This window comes from Sander lucioperca, chromosome 17 (assembly GCF_008315115.2).
Source record: "Sander lucioperca isolate FBNREF2018 chromosome 17, SLUC_FBN_1.2, whole genome shotgun sequence".
Classification (NCBI taxonomy): domain Eukaryota; kingdom Metazoa; phylum Chordata; class Actinopteri; order Perciformes; family Percidae; genus Sander; species Sander lucioperca.
This window is the reverse complement of record NC_050189.1, coordinates 12829910-12849210: the sequence shown is the minus strand read 5'-3', so window position 1 is coordinate 12849210 and position 19301 is coordinate 12829910. Positions and strand designations below refer to the sequence as shown.

At 41.0% G+C, this 19301-nt stretch overlaps 1 protein-coding gene across 1 annotated transcript; it reads right to left on the bottom strand.

The window, feature by feature from the left end:
* Nucleotides 1–3183: 3183 nt before the first annotated feature.
* On the bottom strand, nucleotides 3184–15231 carry LOC118492924 (butyrophilin subfamily 3 member A2-like). The gene is made up of 6 exons (XM_035994016.1): nucleotides 15050–15231; nucleotides 9433–9783; nucleotides 5641–5857; nucleotides 5482–5546; nucleotides 5242–5361; nucleotides 3184–3870 (listed from the first exon to the last, which is right to left on the bottom strand). Exons 1-6 carry the CDS (start codon nucleotides 15096–15098, stop codon nucleotides 3278–3280), a joined length of 1395 nt encoding a protein of 464 aa, XP_035849909.1. The 5' UTR covers nucleotides 15099–15231; the 3' UTR covers nucleotides 3184–3277.
* Between the last annotated feature and the right edge of the window lie 4070 nt (nucleotides 15232–19301).

Here is a 19301-nt window from a genome sequence, read left to right as displayed (position 1 = left end):
GTTAAAATTAGGGCGATGGCACAACAGTTTTATACGCGTTGCGTTTTAACCCAAACCTAACTCTAACCCTAACTTGTCAAGACAAAAACCGAATGACACTTACTAAAAGAAGCGTTAGGTCATAAATGTTTGACTTGTTTATAATGTTTATGACACATTTAGGACATTTCACTCTTATGTAGATACCTTCAAGTAAAGAGTAACCCATAAGACTTTGCATTCATAGATTTTTTTTGGCAACTTTTGGTGTGGCACAACAAGCTGTAAACACTACAAACTTACATACAGTACCGGTCAAAAGTTTGGGGTCACTTAGAAATGTAAGCACATAATGTAATCTGAAAACTGCTGCCCTGATTAAAAAAACAATGCAACTGATCTCAGCTGGTATTGTGTCTATAATGGAGTGGAATGGACATTTCTAAGTGACCCCACACTTTTGACCGGTAGTGTACATACACATTGTTTCCCATTGTTAATATGAATATATTTATTAATGTAGCTTTGAAAAGAAAAAAAAAAAGTTGCAAGTCAAGTTCTCCTACATTTCCCAGACTCCTGTTCAACAACAACAACAACCTGAAACGAGAGTGAACTTATTACGTTGTGTTCATGTTTTTGCTACTTTTCCCAGAAGACACAAACACTGAAACAAAAGATGACCAGATAGTTTCCCAATCTGACTCATTGCAAGACATTTTTTTTTAAAATTTTGAAAATCCTATTTACATAATTTGTACAGAAATGACATTAAGACTACTTCATTACATACAACCCCATACATCTTATTGTAAAACATTACAATATGCAAAATATTTTTTAACGGTCCCATATCATTCTCATTCTCAGGTTCATACTTGTATTTTGGGTTCCTACTTGTAGGAAAAGGCCGTAACAATCGCTCCGTAACAAGACACTTGACCAATCGGTGTCGAGAGCCCTCTTGTCAATCACTCGCGCTCTGACAGCTGAAGAGGACAGAATGCAACGGCTGTAAATTGTTGTTCATCGTTCTTTTCCCCGTTTTCAGACTTCTTGAAGAGATGTGTGTAGCCCGGACATCCTACAGCGGCCTAGTTTCCAGTAGTTTTTACACTACTAGAACATATTTACATGCTTTAATGTAAAAAAAAACCCAACTCATTTTCCAAATGCTAAACAACAAAACAAACAACCATAAAATCCCCTCGACTACCTAAAAGCCTGCTTGAATAGCAGAGTCTTCAATTGCTTTTTAAAATATTCAACAGAATTCACACAACGTAGAGAGGGAGGCTAGTCATTCCACAGCCTAGGAGCCACTGCTTGGAATGATTGATCCCCTTTAGTGTTAAAATGGGTGCTGGGAACCACTAATAGCCTCTGACCTAATGACCTAATACTACGGGTGGGAGTATGAAGCTGTATCAAGTCAGAGATGTAGGGAGGAACTCGACTGTTGCGATTGGCTGTCTAACGTTACACGTCGTAGAGGCAGGCAGACGGGGCTCACGTAGTAGGGGCTGAGAAATATCTAAAACGATTTGTAGTGTAGTGTAGCTGTAGTGTTGTAGTTTCTTTTTGTTTCATAAAATTGGTATTGGTATGTTTTCTCCTTAACTTCCTCCAGGACATGAACACCTGGTTCCTGGGTGGAAGTCTTGTGTTTTCTCCTTAACTTCCTCCAGGACATGAACACCCGTTTCCTTAACTCACTGTGCCTGAGACAACCCTCCCTTTGGAGCGTAGTGCCGTCCAAGACGATTGTGATTGGTTTAAAGAAATGCAAATGCAGAGCATTTGTTTTCCTCCTATCCCAGAATGCATCTGTGGTGTAGCCAGACCTTACTCCACAGTGCTGTGGAGATAGAGCTGGCAATGCAAGACTAGTAAAGAGTAAACATGCTTTATGTGCCTGCATTTGGGTCTTTCACGTTAACTAGTTTCTGAATTGTTCTTAGTATTAAGTGTTGATGTAGAACAGTTGTTGTAAAACCAGTTACAGGGGTGGGGGACTCGAGTCGCACGACTTGACTCGGGTCGCCAATTTGAGGCGTTGACACTTGCTTGACTTACATTGATAAATGACTCAACTTGACTTTGACTATTGGTATTGGTAAATTGGTATCGAAAGAAGGTATCATTTAAGAACTAGTGGCGAAGTCACGGTATTGGAAGGCTAAAAACACATCTCTTCCGACTACACCTCGGATAAACAAGAAAAAAAAAAAAGTATATATATTTCTTGAAGCTGCACTTTCGTATGGCTCTTTGTAGTTTTGCTTATTTAAAGCTAATGTACTTGCACTTACTACTTGTTGTCTGGAGTTTGCACCTTCGGGGTTGAAAGCACTTAATTGGAAGTCGCTTTGGATAAAAGCGTCAGCTAAATTAAATGCAATGTAATGGTATCAAAAATTTTGGAACGATACCCAGCCCTAGTGCTCTTAAAAGGCGCGGACACACCAACCTGATTATCGGCCGTCGGACAGTCTGGCAAAGTCAGTGACTCGAGTCTGTTTGGTGTGTTCCGTGCCGTCGTCAGTCGGAGGAGCCGTCGGCTTTAATTTGGGCCGATTTGACTTGTTGAATCGGCCAGTGGGCAGGGACTCAATGACCAATCTGATTGGTGGAGTGCTAGCCCTTGACTAGCGAATCAGTGCACTTACCGGAAATGACGAGCAGGATGAGCGTGACTAAGCCTCTCAAAATCTGACGAAAATCTTTCAAACTGACCTTTGTTGATAAAAAAAAAGACAGATTCAGCAATTGTATGGCCTATTTCTCACTTAAAATGTTTTCAGAAACATGTTTCGGTGAACTATTTTCGTAAAATACGAGATCGTATTCCGAATGATCCGTCATTATGGTTGGCTTTGAAATTCAGGAGAAGCCAGACCCACATGACACGTTCGTCATTTCCGCTTTTAATTTTTTGGCCGACAATACAGATTAGCGCCGCCTGCCGTTATAGAGACGTATTACGTCTTGCGCATGTGCAGAACGTACGCTCAAGTCGGCGTAGCTTTGGTGGATTCCGAGGCACTTTTTGGACCGACGGGAGCCGAATGATCAGTCCGACAGCCTTTTCTGCTGACGGTCAGCTGTCGGGTTGGTGTGTCAGGGCCTTAATGCCTACCATGCACTGGAAAACTTAGAATAGACTTTGAAAAGACTAAAGTCTGACACCACCTCATAACCGCTAGCGTTAGCTGGTAACTTAAGGGAAAGTTAGCAAATATCCGTTCTGCCGATACTGGAATCGCTTGAAAAGTTGTTTGGTGCAAGGACGGCATTATTATGGCTCTTCTGTTAAATCTGCCAGGAGTTTGAAGCGGTTATTAGACGGAGGAAACACCGAGGAATGTCGGCGCTGAGGCTTGGCGAATGGAAGAGGCGGTTCACGAGTTTCACTCTTTGAACGGCCGATGCTGGAGAGCTTCATCTTCGAAGCGCTGACTGCAGAAGAACTGGTCAAGAAGTTCAAAAGAGCCGGGCTGCTGTTCCTCCGACGGAACCTGTAGACCGGGGCCTGGGGTGACGGATCACTGTTCTGCCGCATAATGCCAGGCTTTGGGGTCTTTTTCTGCGGTACTTCGATAGATTTTGGAGGGCTGCTGTCGGCAAAATCTGCATGACTGTGGAGGAGCATCGGCTGGTCGGGCTGGCAAACAACCGGACTTAGATGAGATTTGTTTTCGCTCTGTAGCTGACGGATTGTATCTTCTTTCTCACGAAGCTTCGTCTTGAGGTCCTCTATCATCAGCTTCTCAACGACGCAGTCGACCTTCTCTGTCACAACGTAGTGCAGCAGCAACTGATTCTCAGAGCTGCCACTTACTGCGCTTTGGTCCGACGACTGTCTGGTCACTGGGAATTTTTGTCCCTCCGCTGTGTGAATACAAAAAAGAAAAATATGCACCGTTAATATGCAGATGATGACTTTGATTGAAGGACTATTCCGGTTCTGTGCTGTGTCTCGTTTTGCATCAACCTCTGCTCTGCTTGTGTTGTCTTTCTTGTTTATTTGTATTTTAAAAAGCCCTTTTTAACACCGAGGACAGGGGACTACAGATTAAAAAATAGCCTTTTGGCTATCTCGGGCACGTAAAATCAGACGTTTAATGAATTTGCGCTGTCCCCTCAATATTGAAATTGCGATTATTTAACACGATTGCTCATTGTTTTTTTGGAAAGATGTTGCATGTATTCAAGTAAAAAAAAACACTTGAATCAACAATGAAAACACCATGAACTGTGATATTTCCTTTAATACTTTTCCCGTTTCAACATGTTTTTCCCCTCCATTCATAACACGAGACAAACTAAGAGTTTACTTGCAAAACCTAATGTGCAGAATAATCGGTTTTCTCGATTACTCTGTTTTTGAGCCGGAATTGTAATTGCCATTGAAGTTTCAATTATTGCACAGCCCTAGTCAATACCCAAACTAATCTTTTATTAAAAAAAACTATTCCGGTTCATCATATCTCTCTGGTTTAACCACAGTCTAACGATTGGTTACAAAAGTGTTGTACTCGCCAAGTTTATCGCTGAGATCTGGGAACACGGTGACAACGCAAAAAAAGAAGTGAGAAAGGGGGAAGAAATGAAGGTAAGGTAAAGGTACTTTTTTGTCACATACACATACATGTAGCAGAATTCATTCTCTGCATTTAACCAATCCCTTAAGGGAGCAGTAGGCAGCCATTTACAGCCAACCCGGGGACCAACTCCAGATCTGAGCCAGTGCCTTGATTAGCCTCAAGCTAGTCCATGTTTTTTGATGGTGGGGGAAACCGGTGCACCCAGAGGAAACCCACACAAACATGGGGAGAACATACAAACTCCACACAGAAAGGCCTGGAACGACATGGAGTTGAACCCAGAACCCAGAACCTTCTTGCTGTGAGGCCACAGTGCTAACCACTGAACCACCATGCTGGCAGTGATGTTTAAAACAAAACTGCAGGTTAGCCAATGTTGCAAACTTTGTGCACACCTGTATGCATGTCATTTTGTCATTTATTCTCTGCTGTCTGTGAAACCAAATGCCCCCCCTAGGGGATAATAAAGTTTACCTATCTTAACCTCAAATAACGTTCAATGATTTGTGGTTTTAAACACTAAAACCTGACACACACAGAGAGCACACAGCTAGTCAAACTCCATGCAAAATAGATTTGCACTTTTAGTGCTTTTTCTAATTGAGGAGTGATTCTGTAGGCCAAATGCAGTACCGTGTCAGTGTTCGTGACTTACCAGATTTGCCACATCTCTTCCACAGACAGACAGCTAACCCACATAATGGAGCCGACAGAAGTAAAACGGTCACTCCGACAGAGGTGGCAGCCGTCAGAAAGCAGGACCGCCCTCCGTCAACTGAAAGGATAATGAACAAGACGCTGACGTGAGTCAATTTTCTGACATATTTTATCAAATATTATAAACCTCACGGTGTTTGGCAATCCAGCCATACAGAGAGTTCCAGCGGCAGTGTACCTGGTATGATAATCTGCGTTTCCCTGGTCTGGTTGGTCTCCGGCTGGTGAACTCTGCAGGTGACCCTGTGAGGAAAAGACAGGTTTTTTTAAATAAATTACTAAAAGTGGAACCAAACAGGCCTTTTGTAGAGTCTGAATTTAAGTTTGAAATGTGAACCTGTTGGCAGCAGCGTCCTGGAGAGTCACTCTTCGTGTCACAGTGAAACATTCACGGGCACCTTCATCTCTTTTGGGTTCTTCGGCACGGATGTATTTTCCCTGTTCATCCAGAAAGTTGATCTGCGGCTCTGGCAGCCAGCAGTTGGCCTCGCACTGCAGAGTCACGCCTCTGCCCTCAGCTGACGTCACCGAGAGTTTTGGCTCAGAAACGGCAACTATAAAAAACAGGAATTACACAATGTGTGACCTTTTTTTAAGATTATCTTTTGGGCATTCTTAGGCCTTTATTTGACAGGACAGCTGAAAACAATAGCCGCTTTCCGACCAAGTAGTTACAGTAACGTAGTTAAAGGAAAAGTCCACTTCTAAGCAGATCTACTAACTACTCTCCCTCAAAACCGTTTTTACCATTTGAATTCACACTGGCCAAGTGGCCATAAGGACTGGTAGGAGGGGTAAGGGAGTGATGCAAGCACGGCAATGGTCTTTATAGCGTTAAAATCAGAAAACAAATACACCAAAAAAAGTATGAACTAAATACTAAATCTAATGTATATAGCCTATTTTTCACAATTTAAACAAGTCTCCCGAAGAGAAACGGGTATCTCTCTCTCTTCCTTCATGGAGCTTCTCAACTCCAAAAACCTTTAAGCAAATTGTCAATTTGGCATAGATTTTCACAAGACTGCCTATATTACAACGTGTGACCTTTGAATGTTCCATCAAACGCTCATTACATATTAATGGGGACAATACTTATTAAAGCCATTTAATCTCTCTGGCTCTGTGAGACATTAAAGTGCCCATATTATGAAAAAATCACTTTTTCTGGGATTTGGGGTGTTATGTTGTGTCTCTGGTGCTTCCACACACATACAAACTTTGAAAAAAATCCACCCATGCTGTTTAGAGTGAGATACGGTTTCTGAATGTGTCCTGCCTTCAGTCTCTGGGTGAGCTGTTCAAAATCGGCACGGCTTGTGACGTCACAAGCCGAAACAAGCAGGCTAACCGCAACCATTAGCTCGTAGCGTTAGCATGCTAATGCTAACGCTAGCATGCTACCTTGTTCTCAATAGCAAAGCACTGCTACAACACACACAAGTTCACCATAATCTACAAAAGAACTACTTCCATGTGCGCCCTCATTTAGAAGTCTCCCAGCTAATCCTGCCTTGTAACTGACCAAAGTTGTAGAAACAGCCTTTCTTTTACGGTCTATGGAGCTAGCTAGCTGACATGATCTACATCTGAGCTACTGCACATGTGCAGTGCAATCAAAGATAGTACAGAAGAAGAAGAAAAGCGGTCTCACTCTGTAGCTAAAACAGAGACCAGCTGAAAGAGGATCTGCAGCAGTGAGAGAGAGCGGTGCAGTACAACAAAAATATGGTGTTTTTTGAAAATTAAACCATGTAAACCTATTCTGGTACAACCTTAAAATACAATTATGAACCTGAAAATGAGCATAATATGGCTGCTTTAAATCATCATTTAAACATTTGAAGTGTGGACGCAGGACTTCCAAGGGCGTTTCAACCATTCATAATTATAATATACGCCTACCATGCCCAGCCATGTTGGAATGGTTATTAATCTCTAACCGTTTTTATTGCCAGGCTTGTTTATGACACTCCCTTACCATGTGCGTGGACACAGGCAGGTAATTATTACTAATTACAGCTACCACACCCGGCCATGTTGGATAGTAAATCTGTAACATCTTGTATTGTCAGTTTTGGCTTGTGATACGCTTGGGTGAATCCCTTGGCTTTACTTATAGTTTCAGGAACTACTGAGGACAAGATATCGTTTAATTAAAGATCAAAGTGGAGCTATGAACAAACATACCTGAGAGTTCTTACGGGTAATCAAATATGATTCAATATAACTGTGATCCCATAATCACAGCTCAATGTTCTTTCATCTTGTTAAGATGCCCAGTGTAAACATGATATATTTGCCCCTACAGTATAATTTTTATTATTTAATAATCTTTAGAAAGTGCTTTTGAAAGAACTCGTTAAATGTTTTAATCTGCAAAATGTAAATAAATATAACGAATGCCGCAATTCACCAGAACCCAAGGTTACAGCTTCAAACTGTTTGATTTAGTTAACCAACAGTCCAAAACAGAAAGAGTTTCAGATTACAATGATTTAAAAACACAAAAAACAGCATTTGAGACACTTGGACCAAAGGATGTCAGGCGTTTGTTTTCTTCATACCTGCAAACTCAGAAGGACTGAAAAAGGTGACACGTCATCTCTCTCTCTTAAAATAAATGGAAAACACAACATTTTCCCGGTGCTAAAACGATACTTTTAAAACGGTGCCTGAACTGAAAGATTTATATATAAAAAGAGCACCTTGTTGTTATAGTTGTTGTAGTTCTGTATGTTCAAAAATATAAAACAATAAAAAGTTGATCTGAAAAAACTAAATAGGAGCACAAAACGGCGACGTTAAAAAACGGCTTGTGTATTGCTAAGGCCACAGGGTCAAAATTAAATGATTTATTAAAAATGTAATAACAATAACTTATTTCACCAGTAAATTCCTGTTAATGACAAAAAAAACCACTGGATGGGAAAAGGGTATTTTACAATTACTTTGAATGCAGGCTGGCGAGGTGAGGCTGCTACAGTCTGGTGTTAGAATCCTCTAGAGTGAAATACAGACAAACTTCTACACCGTTTAGCGGTCAGCATTTTAACCGTGTTTACTCCAGCTGCTAGCTAACGGTAGGCTAACGTTACCTGCTGTCGAGTGTAGCGTTAACTAGCGTCTCGTGCGGCGATATAGTGTTAACTAGCGTCCCGTGCGGCGATGTTTCAGTTCCCTCTAACGTCCGTTTTTGGAGCATCAGAGAGAAGCGCAGGCATTTAAGTGGCACCTAAATAAGGCACCAAGAAAACCCGACGTTTTCCCATTCAAAACAGCGATTTTCGCCGAAAAGCGACTAGTTTACAGATGTTTCTTAGTAAATGATTGAAACAATCTAACAAATCTAAAATTGAACCAGAATCTGAATTAACCTACAGAATGTTCCAAAATGTGAAGAAAAGGTAGCACATCTCAAGTTCCCAAGTTAAGGAGGACAAAATGGCATCAGTCATTTTGACATGCCTATTGGATCTTGGAGTAAGCACTCCACCGAGAATCTCCATTGTTAACATGAACTACTGAATGTTTTATCAGCCGAAGTGAAGAACGGTCCCTGTCTAAACACTGGGACAACACCAGGATTGACCTTTTTCACAGCAGACATTTTGACTTGTCATAGTAGAAAAAACACAGCTGAAATTGATAACCGTAACGATGGCTCAATTCCATCAAGTGTCCCAGTAAGCTATTTCAGTGAGTCAGCATGCACAATACCAGGACCTCTCCTAAGTGGAATGCAGCCATCATTAATGGTTCTGAATACACCTGTGCTTTTCCTACCACCACACCAGCAGATGAATGGCCAAACAAACAGATGAATGTAGATGTTTTGTTTGGTTTTCTAAATCTCCAGGCAACCAGGGTTGTCCTCAAAGAACATCAGCCTGATATAATTAATAACAATTAACACAGTGTGCTTTTCAGTGGTGGAATGTACTCCTACTCAAGTACAAATTTGAAATACTTTACCTGAGTATATCCATGTTCTGCTACTTTCTACTTGTATTTCTCTAAATCTCAGGAGGTAAATATTGTACTTTTTACTCCAAAAGTTTGGACAGCTTTGGTTACTTTTCAGACGACGGGTTTTCATCCCCAGATGAATAAACTTGACTGGACGTACCCACAACAAGCTCCACTGCTGTAACGTCGTGGGGGGCGTCCCCCTCCAGCCTCTTGCATCGGTACTTCCCTGCATCGGACGGCCGCACGTTGGAGATCCTTAACGAGAAGTTTCCGTTCTTCTGCTCTTTTGCGACGAGGCTCGTCCTGTACCAGAAGTCCGGATTCTTATCCTCAGGAGTTTCGTAGCCATACCGGTACAAGAAGACGACGTCGGGATGCAGGCCTTGCTTGGACCACTCCACTGTCGGGAAGTCGCCGCTGGCGGGGATGCTGAAGTTGCACGGCAGAAGGACAACGCCGCCAGCAAAGGCCAGGACCATCTCCGCTGGATCATCCACCGAGGATTCTCCTGGGGAGACACAGAGATAAAGAAGTTCAAGACATACTTTACACATTGGGTTATTGGGCCCTATCTTGCACTCAGCGCAATTGCCTTTGTACACCGACGCATGTATCATTCCTATTTTGCACCCGACGCACAGCGGACTTTTCCCTCCACAGACGCACATCGGTAAATTAGGGAATGTATTTGCGCTACAGGGAGCGGTTCAGCGAAAAGAGGAGGCGTGTTTAGGCGCAAACGTTCCCTGGTGCTACTTTTCAGTTTCAGAAACAACTCCACCACAGACCAGGAAAAACCTAGTCTAAAGTCAGTGGCGCTAGTCTAAAGTTAGTGGCGCATTATTGAGATGTTATTTTAGGGGCGCATGCTTGGCAGTAATGTAGCATGTGCACAACGCGCATACACTTTGCTTCTCTCATCTACACGGACGCAGCAGTTCCCATTTTGGCAAACCATACATAATTACAAAGAAAAATATTACTGAAAATGTGCTTCAGGTGTTTGGATAGGTCAGGAGGCACTTTACAGCACAGTCCTCAAAAAGTCGCAGCATTCTTTGTGGCTTGTTGTGTTTTACACAACATTTCCATGAATCATGGATGAGTTGATGACATAAATGAGGAAATATTAGAGGACTTAAGGAGACGTGATGTTGCACTATGGCGGGATTGGACACTTGAGGGTCCTGGAGTGGCAAAGCGCGATGCGCTCCTAGTGGAGCGGGTGGACGGAGATGGAGTGGGGGGAGGAGGAAGGGGCACAACAGGAGCAGGTGGTGCGTTTGGAGGCCCACGCTCCATGGCTGCAGCAATCCTCTCCAGACTTGAGGAGATGTGCCCGAGAGGCCACAGCAACATCGCCACCCTATCAAGACGGGCATTTATTACTTTGCCGCATCCCGGACAGCTCCCGCTGGCGTGCGCCATGCAAATCTGCCATCATAATAGCAATGTTGCCATGGAACAAGCGCGCATGCTCTTAAAGGGAATGTGAGATGACGCTCTGATTGGTTTATTGCACGTTACGCCCAAACGGGCGCAAGAGTCATTTATCCCGCCGGTATAATAGCAACAGCACCCGAGATCCGCCCACAAAGCTACTTGCGTTTCACGTTTGATACTTGCATTTCAGATCGTTAAAATAGGGCCCATTGTGTTATAGAGGGGAGCTGTTTTCAATGTCTAGCCTACCATAAAAATTTGTCTCAACAAAGACTGACCGTCTGGATCAACAACTGAAGTACAATTTCCAGGATAAAGCCGGATGTCAGGCTTTGCCCCTCCTGGCCTGCTGTCTGTGTGTTGCCATTCTCAAATTCCCTTCATTTCGGTAGACAACAACAACAACCTTCTAACTAGCATGCTAAACGCTGATAATGGCAAGTTTTGAAGACAATTTGAATCGTGCAACAAGCCTGCCCTCTCTAACTGGGACGTTTTGGGACCGATTGGTGGGACTGCATAACATTACGTTACTGTATTGTGTCAACAGTTAACTTCATTTAATATAGTATGTGGCGTTTTCTTTTGCGGGGTGCAAATGTTCCAACAAAACAAGTTCCTTCCCAAGACTATTTTGCAGAGCCACCGTTGCTGCATCCGGAAATTGTGATTGGTTTAAAGAAATACACACAATCCAGAGCCTTTTATTCTCCTATCCCAGAATACAGCTGTGGTGTTGACAGTACAACACTGATGAAGATAGGATTCATCACAGGGCTGTTTAGTTTAGATTAGTTGTGTATTTAATAAACCTGGCTGTTGGAATAGTACAACTCCGAGACATTTCAAAGAGTTAGGATTTCCCCGCAGCCTTCAGGCCTTTAACAATTATTTAAATTAAAGACTCTTGAACCAGTCACAACTCAAAGACAACTTCATTTTAGGTGGTCAAATGCTCTGAAATTGTCATCTAGAAAGACAAAATTCATTTCATAAGGCAGCACGGTGGCTCAGTGGTTAGCACTTCTGCCTCACAGCAAGAAGGTTCTGGGTTTGAATCCAGGTCGTTCTGGACCTTTCTGTGTGGAGTTTGCATGTTCTCCCCGTGTTTGCGTGGGTTTCCTCCGGGTTCCCTGGTTTCTTCCCACCATAAAGACATGCATGCTAGGTAATTAGGACTACAGTTGAAAATTAGCCAACTGGCTAACACTGGTGCATTTACAGAAATGTTGATTAATGTGCATTGTCCTAATCAAATAAAACTTAAAAAAAATACATTTAACAACTAAATGAAGCACACACATACTTGAAATGTATCTTGCATCATACTAGTGTTTCAGGCTGCACATTGCTATTAGTACTAAGTCATTGCTTATGTTGTTATGCTATCTTTCTGTACATCTCCTTCACATCTACACACTTCCAAATTACGTAACACCTACGCAGTTGGACTTTCCTGACTCTGAACTGGGCTGACAGGGGTGTGGAAGCATGTTTAACTGTTTATGTGCTAAGATTCACCCTGGCACCATGGTATGAACAAGACTGCAACTCCAAACTGGGGTGAACATGTGAAAAGGAAGTAGGACTATCAATATTATATCAACATCGATATATGAGGCCAGCTATGGTCTTAAATTTTGGATATTGTATTATCGTGATGTGACACAATTGTTGTCTTTTCCTGGTTTTACAGGCTGCATCACAGTAAAGTGATGTCATTTTCTGAACTTACCAGACTGTTCTAACTGTTTTATTATTTGCCTTTACCCACTTAGTCATTATATCCACATTATTAGTGGATATAATGACTATAAGCACCAATAGTCCACCCAACAATATCGCCGCAATATCGACATTGTATTGGTCAAAAGTATCGTGATGTTTGATTTTTTTCCATATCGCCCAGCTCTAAAATAAAACCCAACTGGTCAAGGCAGAAGGCCGCCCACCAAGAGCCAGGTTCTGTCTGAGGTTTCTGCATGTTAACATGAAGTTTTCCCTCGCCGCCGTCGCACCAAATGCTTGTTCAGGTGGGACTTGTTGGGTCTTAACTTCTGGTATGATTTGACACTATAAATGAACTGAAATGGTATCAATAGTGATTCAGCCATTTCTTTGGCTAATGATAATGGGAGGCACCACCTAACGGCATCCACACTCCTGAGAAACACCAGCCGGCTTTTTTCCATGGAAGCAGGAGACAGTTTTCTAGGAATGCTTTAAAGGCCATCAAAATTGCAGTTTTAGTTGGTTAGGCTACATTTTGTTAACATCTTCTTATCAGGGAGATTTTTAACAAACATTACATCCTGGTGTTTTCTATGCCTAAGAACACACAAAGACAGATACTTATCCACCCTAAAAACTGGATCCAAACACAAGAAAAGCAGTCTAGTATGTTGTCCAATGCAATGAGTAAATGCACAGACGTGTGTTGGGGAACCCAAACAACCGTTACACAAACGCATGGCCCAACACTTCAGGTCAAGACTCCGCAGTTTACTTACATCTAAAAGGATAAAGGACACTCTTTTGAGGAGCACCAGGTACACATATTAGACTGAGAGGATGGATGGTTTTAAAGGGGCGTGAAGAAAGATTACAGGGTTACCCCCAGTGTTTGCAAGCCCGGTGGCCCATCGGGCCTTAATTGGCCCCCACCAGGCCTAAGTCTCTGTCAAATTTCATTAATGTATTTTTAAGATGTTTTCAGTTTCAGTTACAGTGGGACGGCTCGGTTGTAAACTTAGAACTAGTCATATTTTCAAATCACCAGTTAGCTTTTAGCACTGAGTTAATGTGCAGCCCTATGGAATCTGTGTGGAATCTCAATTTCGCAACTCCTACCATGACTCTGTAATCACAAAAAATATTGGGCTTTACATTCATGCTTGCCCTCTCGGAAAAAAAAAAAGACACTTTCCACCACGGCAAACAACTTTACTGGGGGAAATCCTGAATTATGTAAGTGTTAGTCAACTAAGAGTACAGTGCTTAAGTAAATGTAGTTACTTAGTTAAACTCCAACACTTGAAATGTAAACACACGCACAGTTTTTATCTCGGCAGGCCACTTCACATGTCACTGATAGCCGGGTTTATTTCCAATCAGAGCAAACTCATTTAAATATTGTTCTCTGTGATGAGCAGAAAACGTTCCTTCAGTAAAAGTATGCAAGTATAATGTAGTATTAAAAATAGGGCTGCACAACTAAATCGCAATTTTAAGGAAATCACATTATGGACAAGTGTGATATCCAAATCGCAGGGGGGCCCAATATTTGTTAAAGGCGACATATGTGTCAAACCATTCTGAATGAAGTATTGTGGTGCTGCAGACACGTCCCGACCTACAAATCATATCCAACAGACTGAAGAAAACATTGTCATTTTTAAGTAAAACTTCTCTGCTTCCAGCTTGTTAAATGTGAATATGTTTCTAGTTTCTTCTCTCCTCTGTGACAGTAAACTCAATATCTTTGAGTTGTGGACAAAACAAGACATCTGAGGACGTCATCTTGGGCTTTTTGGGGAAACACTGATCATCATTTGTCACCATTTTCTGAAATTTTAGAGACCAAACAACTAATCCATTCATCCAGAGTATAATCAACAATGAAAATAACCTTTCCTTGCGGCCATGATATGAACTATTATGATTATTGTCATTTTTGGATTATTTTAATAAAAATTCAATTAATCAATTGATTGTTTGTTTGGTTTGAAAAAAAAAATAGTGAGAAATAATAATTAAAAACAAAGTCAAGTACACAAGTACCTTAAAACACTTGAGGAAATGTACTTAGTTACATTCCACAAGTGATTTCTAACCATTTTTCAATGAGACATACATTTTTAAATTCACGTGCAGCCTGTTGCATTTAAAATGAATAGTGAGAAATTAGTTTGTTTTGTCCAACCAACAGACCCAAATCAAGTAGCCCTACCTCACATTTCATTTGTACATAATTTGAGTAAAAGTAGGCCTACTTAGTTACATTCCACCACTGATTTCTACCCATTTATATTAGCCGTACAATGTCAGCTACAATGGCAACGTACGGCGTACATTCACGTGCAGCCTTTTAAAGACTAAACTAGCAATTAAAATTACATTAATTCATTGTTTGGCTTGTAAAATAAAAGTGACAAATGTGTTTGTTTTGTCCAACCAACAGACTCAAGTTGAGTACTGTACCTCACATGTGTACACAGTTTGAGTAAATGTACTTAGTTACATTCCACCACGCACTTATACACATTTACAGTATATTAGCCTGTTAAAGACTACCGTTGCATTTAAAATGACGACATAAACTTCTTACATACCGGAACAACTTGGCAGCAGAGCGGCGAGTAGAAACAGACGATAATACATCACCAAAACATTAAAACTGGGGTTTTCTGTTTGCTGGAAGAATTAATAACATGAAAAGTTTGAGTAAAATAATCCAGCCAGTCAGCAGCAGAGCAGCTGAGTCAAACTGTGTAGCGAAAAACAGAGAACTTCCCATTTGGGCTTGACTTGAACGTCACATGAACATAAAGGGCTGTCCTACAAGAAATGTGGCAATCTGTGAGTCATGGATTTTCTACAGCTGTGTTATTTACAGTAAATACTTTCTTTTACAGTTATTTAAAAAGCACATTAACCAATCTTCCGGTTTATCTTAATAAACACAATCCTCAATGAACTGAATCATCTGTGACCAAATTCATTGCAACTTCTGAACTCTTAAATGATATCTTTATCAACTAATTGCTGTCCTATCTCAGCCCCTGATGTCATCCTGATTGCACTGCATTTCCTTTCAAGAACTATCTGTTATAAATGTAGATATTTCACACATCCTGCCGCCTTTTTGAAATCTAGTTTGTCCCAGTATTTTATTCGTAACAAATCCCTCCGTGTGTCCCACCCTGTGTCAAACAGTGATTAAAAGCAAACCTAAACCCAACAGTCCTTGGTAACTTCAGGCCTATATGTTTCATACTGCAGGTTAAAACATGTTCAAAACCTCTGTTGAGTTTCTTTACAAATTCAGCAGCTGTAAGGAGACAATCTGAATACAAACCGGTTGATCTGGTTCAGGTTTTGATGGAGAAGTGTGCTTTTCAGTGGTGTAATGTACTTTTACATATGTGCTGTACTGACATTTGACAAACTTAGACAGACCCATAAAAGCCAACTTATATTCATTTTGACTAACTACGGACTGTCTAACCTTTGACGCTGCCACAATATTTATGCACACAACAATTTTTCAAACCTCAGTTATTGTGCTACCTCATGGCCGCAGGCAATTCTGTATGTGACTAAACCATTGGAGAGAAAATATTGGGCAAAAGGCCAACCAGATGACATCATTGTCACGTGCTGAGAGATCTGAACGTGTCAAGATTTGACAACTACACTGCATTCAAGTGCTTAGATGAACAAGCTTCTCAGGCTCTCTGTGACATGGTGCACCCATTACAGATTACATAGTCTGAAATTTACTATTTCATCTTCCTCGTGAACAGCTGCCCTCTGTTCAACCACAAGAGGACGCAGCAGGCATACAACAATCTTCAGGTCCTTGTATCCACCATGAGCCTATCAGGCGTCAGTATTCACTGAACCACCTGTGAAATGAGGAGCCAACTTGATAAAGTGCAAACTTTTCCCCTGACATACAGGACAGATTTCTACATACAACTACTTGCCCTGTCTTTCCCGTATTCTCTGGTTATTTCAAACTACTACTTACAGAATTATGGTGTGGTCTTATTAGTTAAGTGCAGATTAAACAATTAAGATATAACGTCTAAACTTGTTAGTTTGACATGGTTGATAACATTCAAACACAACTTAATAAAAGTGTCTCAATGTTAATTTGTTTGGCAACCAAAATACCATCATTTATCTGTCTTTTCCGAATTTGTCTTTAGATAATACTTTATAATAATACTTTATTCATCCCACATTGGGGAAATTCACTAGAAAAGGCTGATATAGTTAGTGGAGGATCCCAGGGGTCAATTCTTGGACCCCTGTCTGTAGATTCTGCCACTAAGACACATCGTTCAGATTTAATCACATCAAACACTATGTCACTTTAAATATATCTCTCCCTGTTTAAAAGAACTAGTTTGATATTTACGGAAATATTTGTTGCGTAGTTAGATGTGAAAAAAGGTCTACAAACACCTCAAAGATCACTAATTAATACATAATACACATATACCCCCTTACAACATGTAGTAGATTAACTATGCAATATATTATCTTGTCTTCAGGTCCTTGACCATTCACTGGATCACCTGTGAAATGAGGAGCCAACTTGATAAAATGTAAACTTTTCCCCTGACATACAGGATAGATTTCGACATACAACAGGAACCCAGCCCAAGCAGCCACACACATCAGCTCCAGCGTCTGACTGTAATTCAGATCTTCCCCCAAAGACTTAAAGGTACACTTCATTCATATATATGTCCTCATTGGTGTAAAATGACCTCTGCCAATGATCTGACTTATCTTCGTAAGCGAAGAATTTCTTAACTGTATTTACATTGGACGGGCAAGACAAAGGAGGCTTCCATGTCGTTCTGCCATTTCGGAAAGTATAATCGCTGAGAGGGACATAAAGCACTAGTCTACCTGTCTAGCTAATCCACAACGCGTTTTCGTTCACAGCCACCGCCACATGACTGAAACCAGCTGAAACGGAGAAGGAGATCAGTGAGAGACGCTTGTCACTGCCCCGGCAAATTTGAAAGCCTGCACTGTACTTTAGTTTATAATGAAGGATCATACTTATGCCAAGCCACAGGAGATGGAATCATCGTCGCCAAAAAATTAATTAAAAAGGCAACGTGACACATAACGGCTACTGTAGTTGCAACAACCATTTGAAAAAGCGAGGTGCTAGAGAGCACTATTCGTTTGAATGCAAAATACAATTTCACCGCTAGATGGGAGAAATTCCTACACAGTGTACCTTTAAGATCGTTGCCCTGTTCTGATATCCTAAAACATACCAAGAGAAAAAGAAGCTCACCACGATGTGTTCGGGTTTCTTGTTGCTCCTGTGGACATGCCAAGGGCTCATTTTCATAGGATTATTTTTGAGAAAGACTGACTTGTTCATGTGTGTGAGAAACTCACTACAAGAAAGACAGACTTGTTCATGTGTGTGAGAAACTCACTAACTTAGTAAACTTTTAGTCACTTTAAAGGGTAATTTAGTTTTTTCAACCTGGACCTCAGTTTTGTCTTCAAGGTTCCAACATCTCACACAGACACAGAAACTCACAGATTTTATTAATGTTAGCAACATCTTTTAGTGAGAGCTGGACTTTGGTCAGTGCAGCGTTAAAGGACAGGTTCACATCATGTCTGTCTCAATACAATTGTCAAGTACCAACACATCACCCCTGTTCTCAGAGCTTTGCACCAGCTTCCTATGAATAACAAAAAAGATTTCTAAATATTGTATTTGACGTACAAAGCACCAAATGGTTTGAAACCAAATTACATGTGTGATATTCTGCTCTGTTTTACAAGCCATCCAGAGCTCTAAGATCCATCTGGGTCAGAACCAAACATGCAGAAACAGCTTTCAGTTCCTATACACTGGATGTGGAATAAACTTCCACAACCCTGGAGATCTGTTCTTTTAAGTCAAGGCTTAAAACGTTTGTTTGCCATTGCTATCCCTAAGGTAATTTGGAGATGGTCATTCCTACACTTCTATGCTTCCAGTCTTTTAAATCTACGGTTTTTGTTTTGTTTTTATGATTGTGTAATTTTCTTTTTTATTAGCATTGTATGACTACACTTTTGTAAAGCACTTTGAATTGAATTGTGCTATATAAATGAATTGCCTTGTCTTGCCAAACTCGTTAACGTTAAGCACATGGTTATGGCCTCTGTACAGGCACCATGGTACCTAGTCTCGCACTGCCAGACCCTCTTCCACAGCGCTGTGGAGGAAGGTCTGGCTAGTCCACACTAGCAGTCCGGGATGGGAGAAAACTGTGCTCTGGTTTATTGGCATTTTTTTAAACCAATCACAATCGTCATGGGCGGTGCTAAGCGCCGGACGGAGCAACGGTGCCCCTGCAAAATACCCTCGGCAAGGAACTTGTTTTGGTTAACATGTGTACGTTCAAAAGTTGTTTTAGGGCTCCTGCACACTGCCTGCGTGGCGTTTCTGTTGTGTGTCAGTTGTGTGGCGGCTGCGTGGTGTTTTCTGTCTTTGCACACCAGAAATGTGTCTGACGCGGCGCTGCTGCTAGCCTTGTCTGTACACATGTATGTTTACCACTGATAAAATGAAATAATAGTGTGTTCTTCAACTGTATTTTGTAAATATTTTTGTTTGTACATTTGTTTGAACATATTTCAATATATGTTTTTATACTTGTACTTATACTATGTTTTTCACTTTCCTGAGATAATAAAGTCCATGTTATTGTTTTATCAGAATCCAATTAATATTATTATTATTTTAAATTACATTTATATCTGCATTTATGTCAAAACCTAGAGACTTTCAAACATCAAAATGTCATTTGTTAAATGTATTCGTGTCAA

What these genes read in the sequence shown, in the direction of transcription:
- LOC118492924 (XM_035994016.1), bottom strand. Translation starts at nt 15,098, where the DNA reads ATGTATTATCGTCTGTTTCTACTCGCCGCTCTGCTGCCAAGTTGTTCC. An exon ending in TCTGCTGCCAAGTTGTTCCG is followed by an intron (nt 9,784 to 15,049) that starts GTATGTAAGAAG and finishes GTGTCTCCCCAG; the next exon opens with GAGAATCCTCGGTGGATGAT. An exon ending in AGCAGTGGAGCTTGTTGTGG is followed by an intron (nt 5,858 to 9,432) that starts GTACGTCCAGTC and finishes TGTTTTTTATAG; the next exon opens with TTGCCGTTTCTGAGCCAAAA.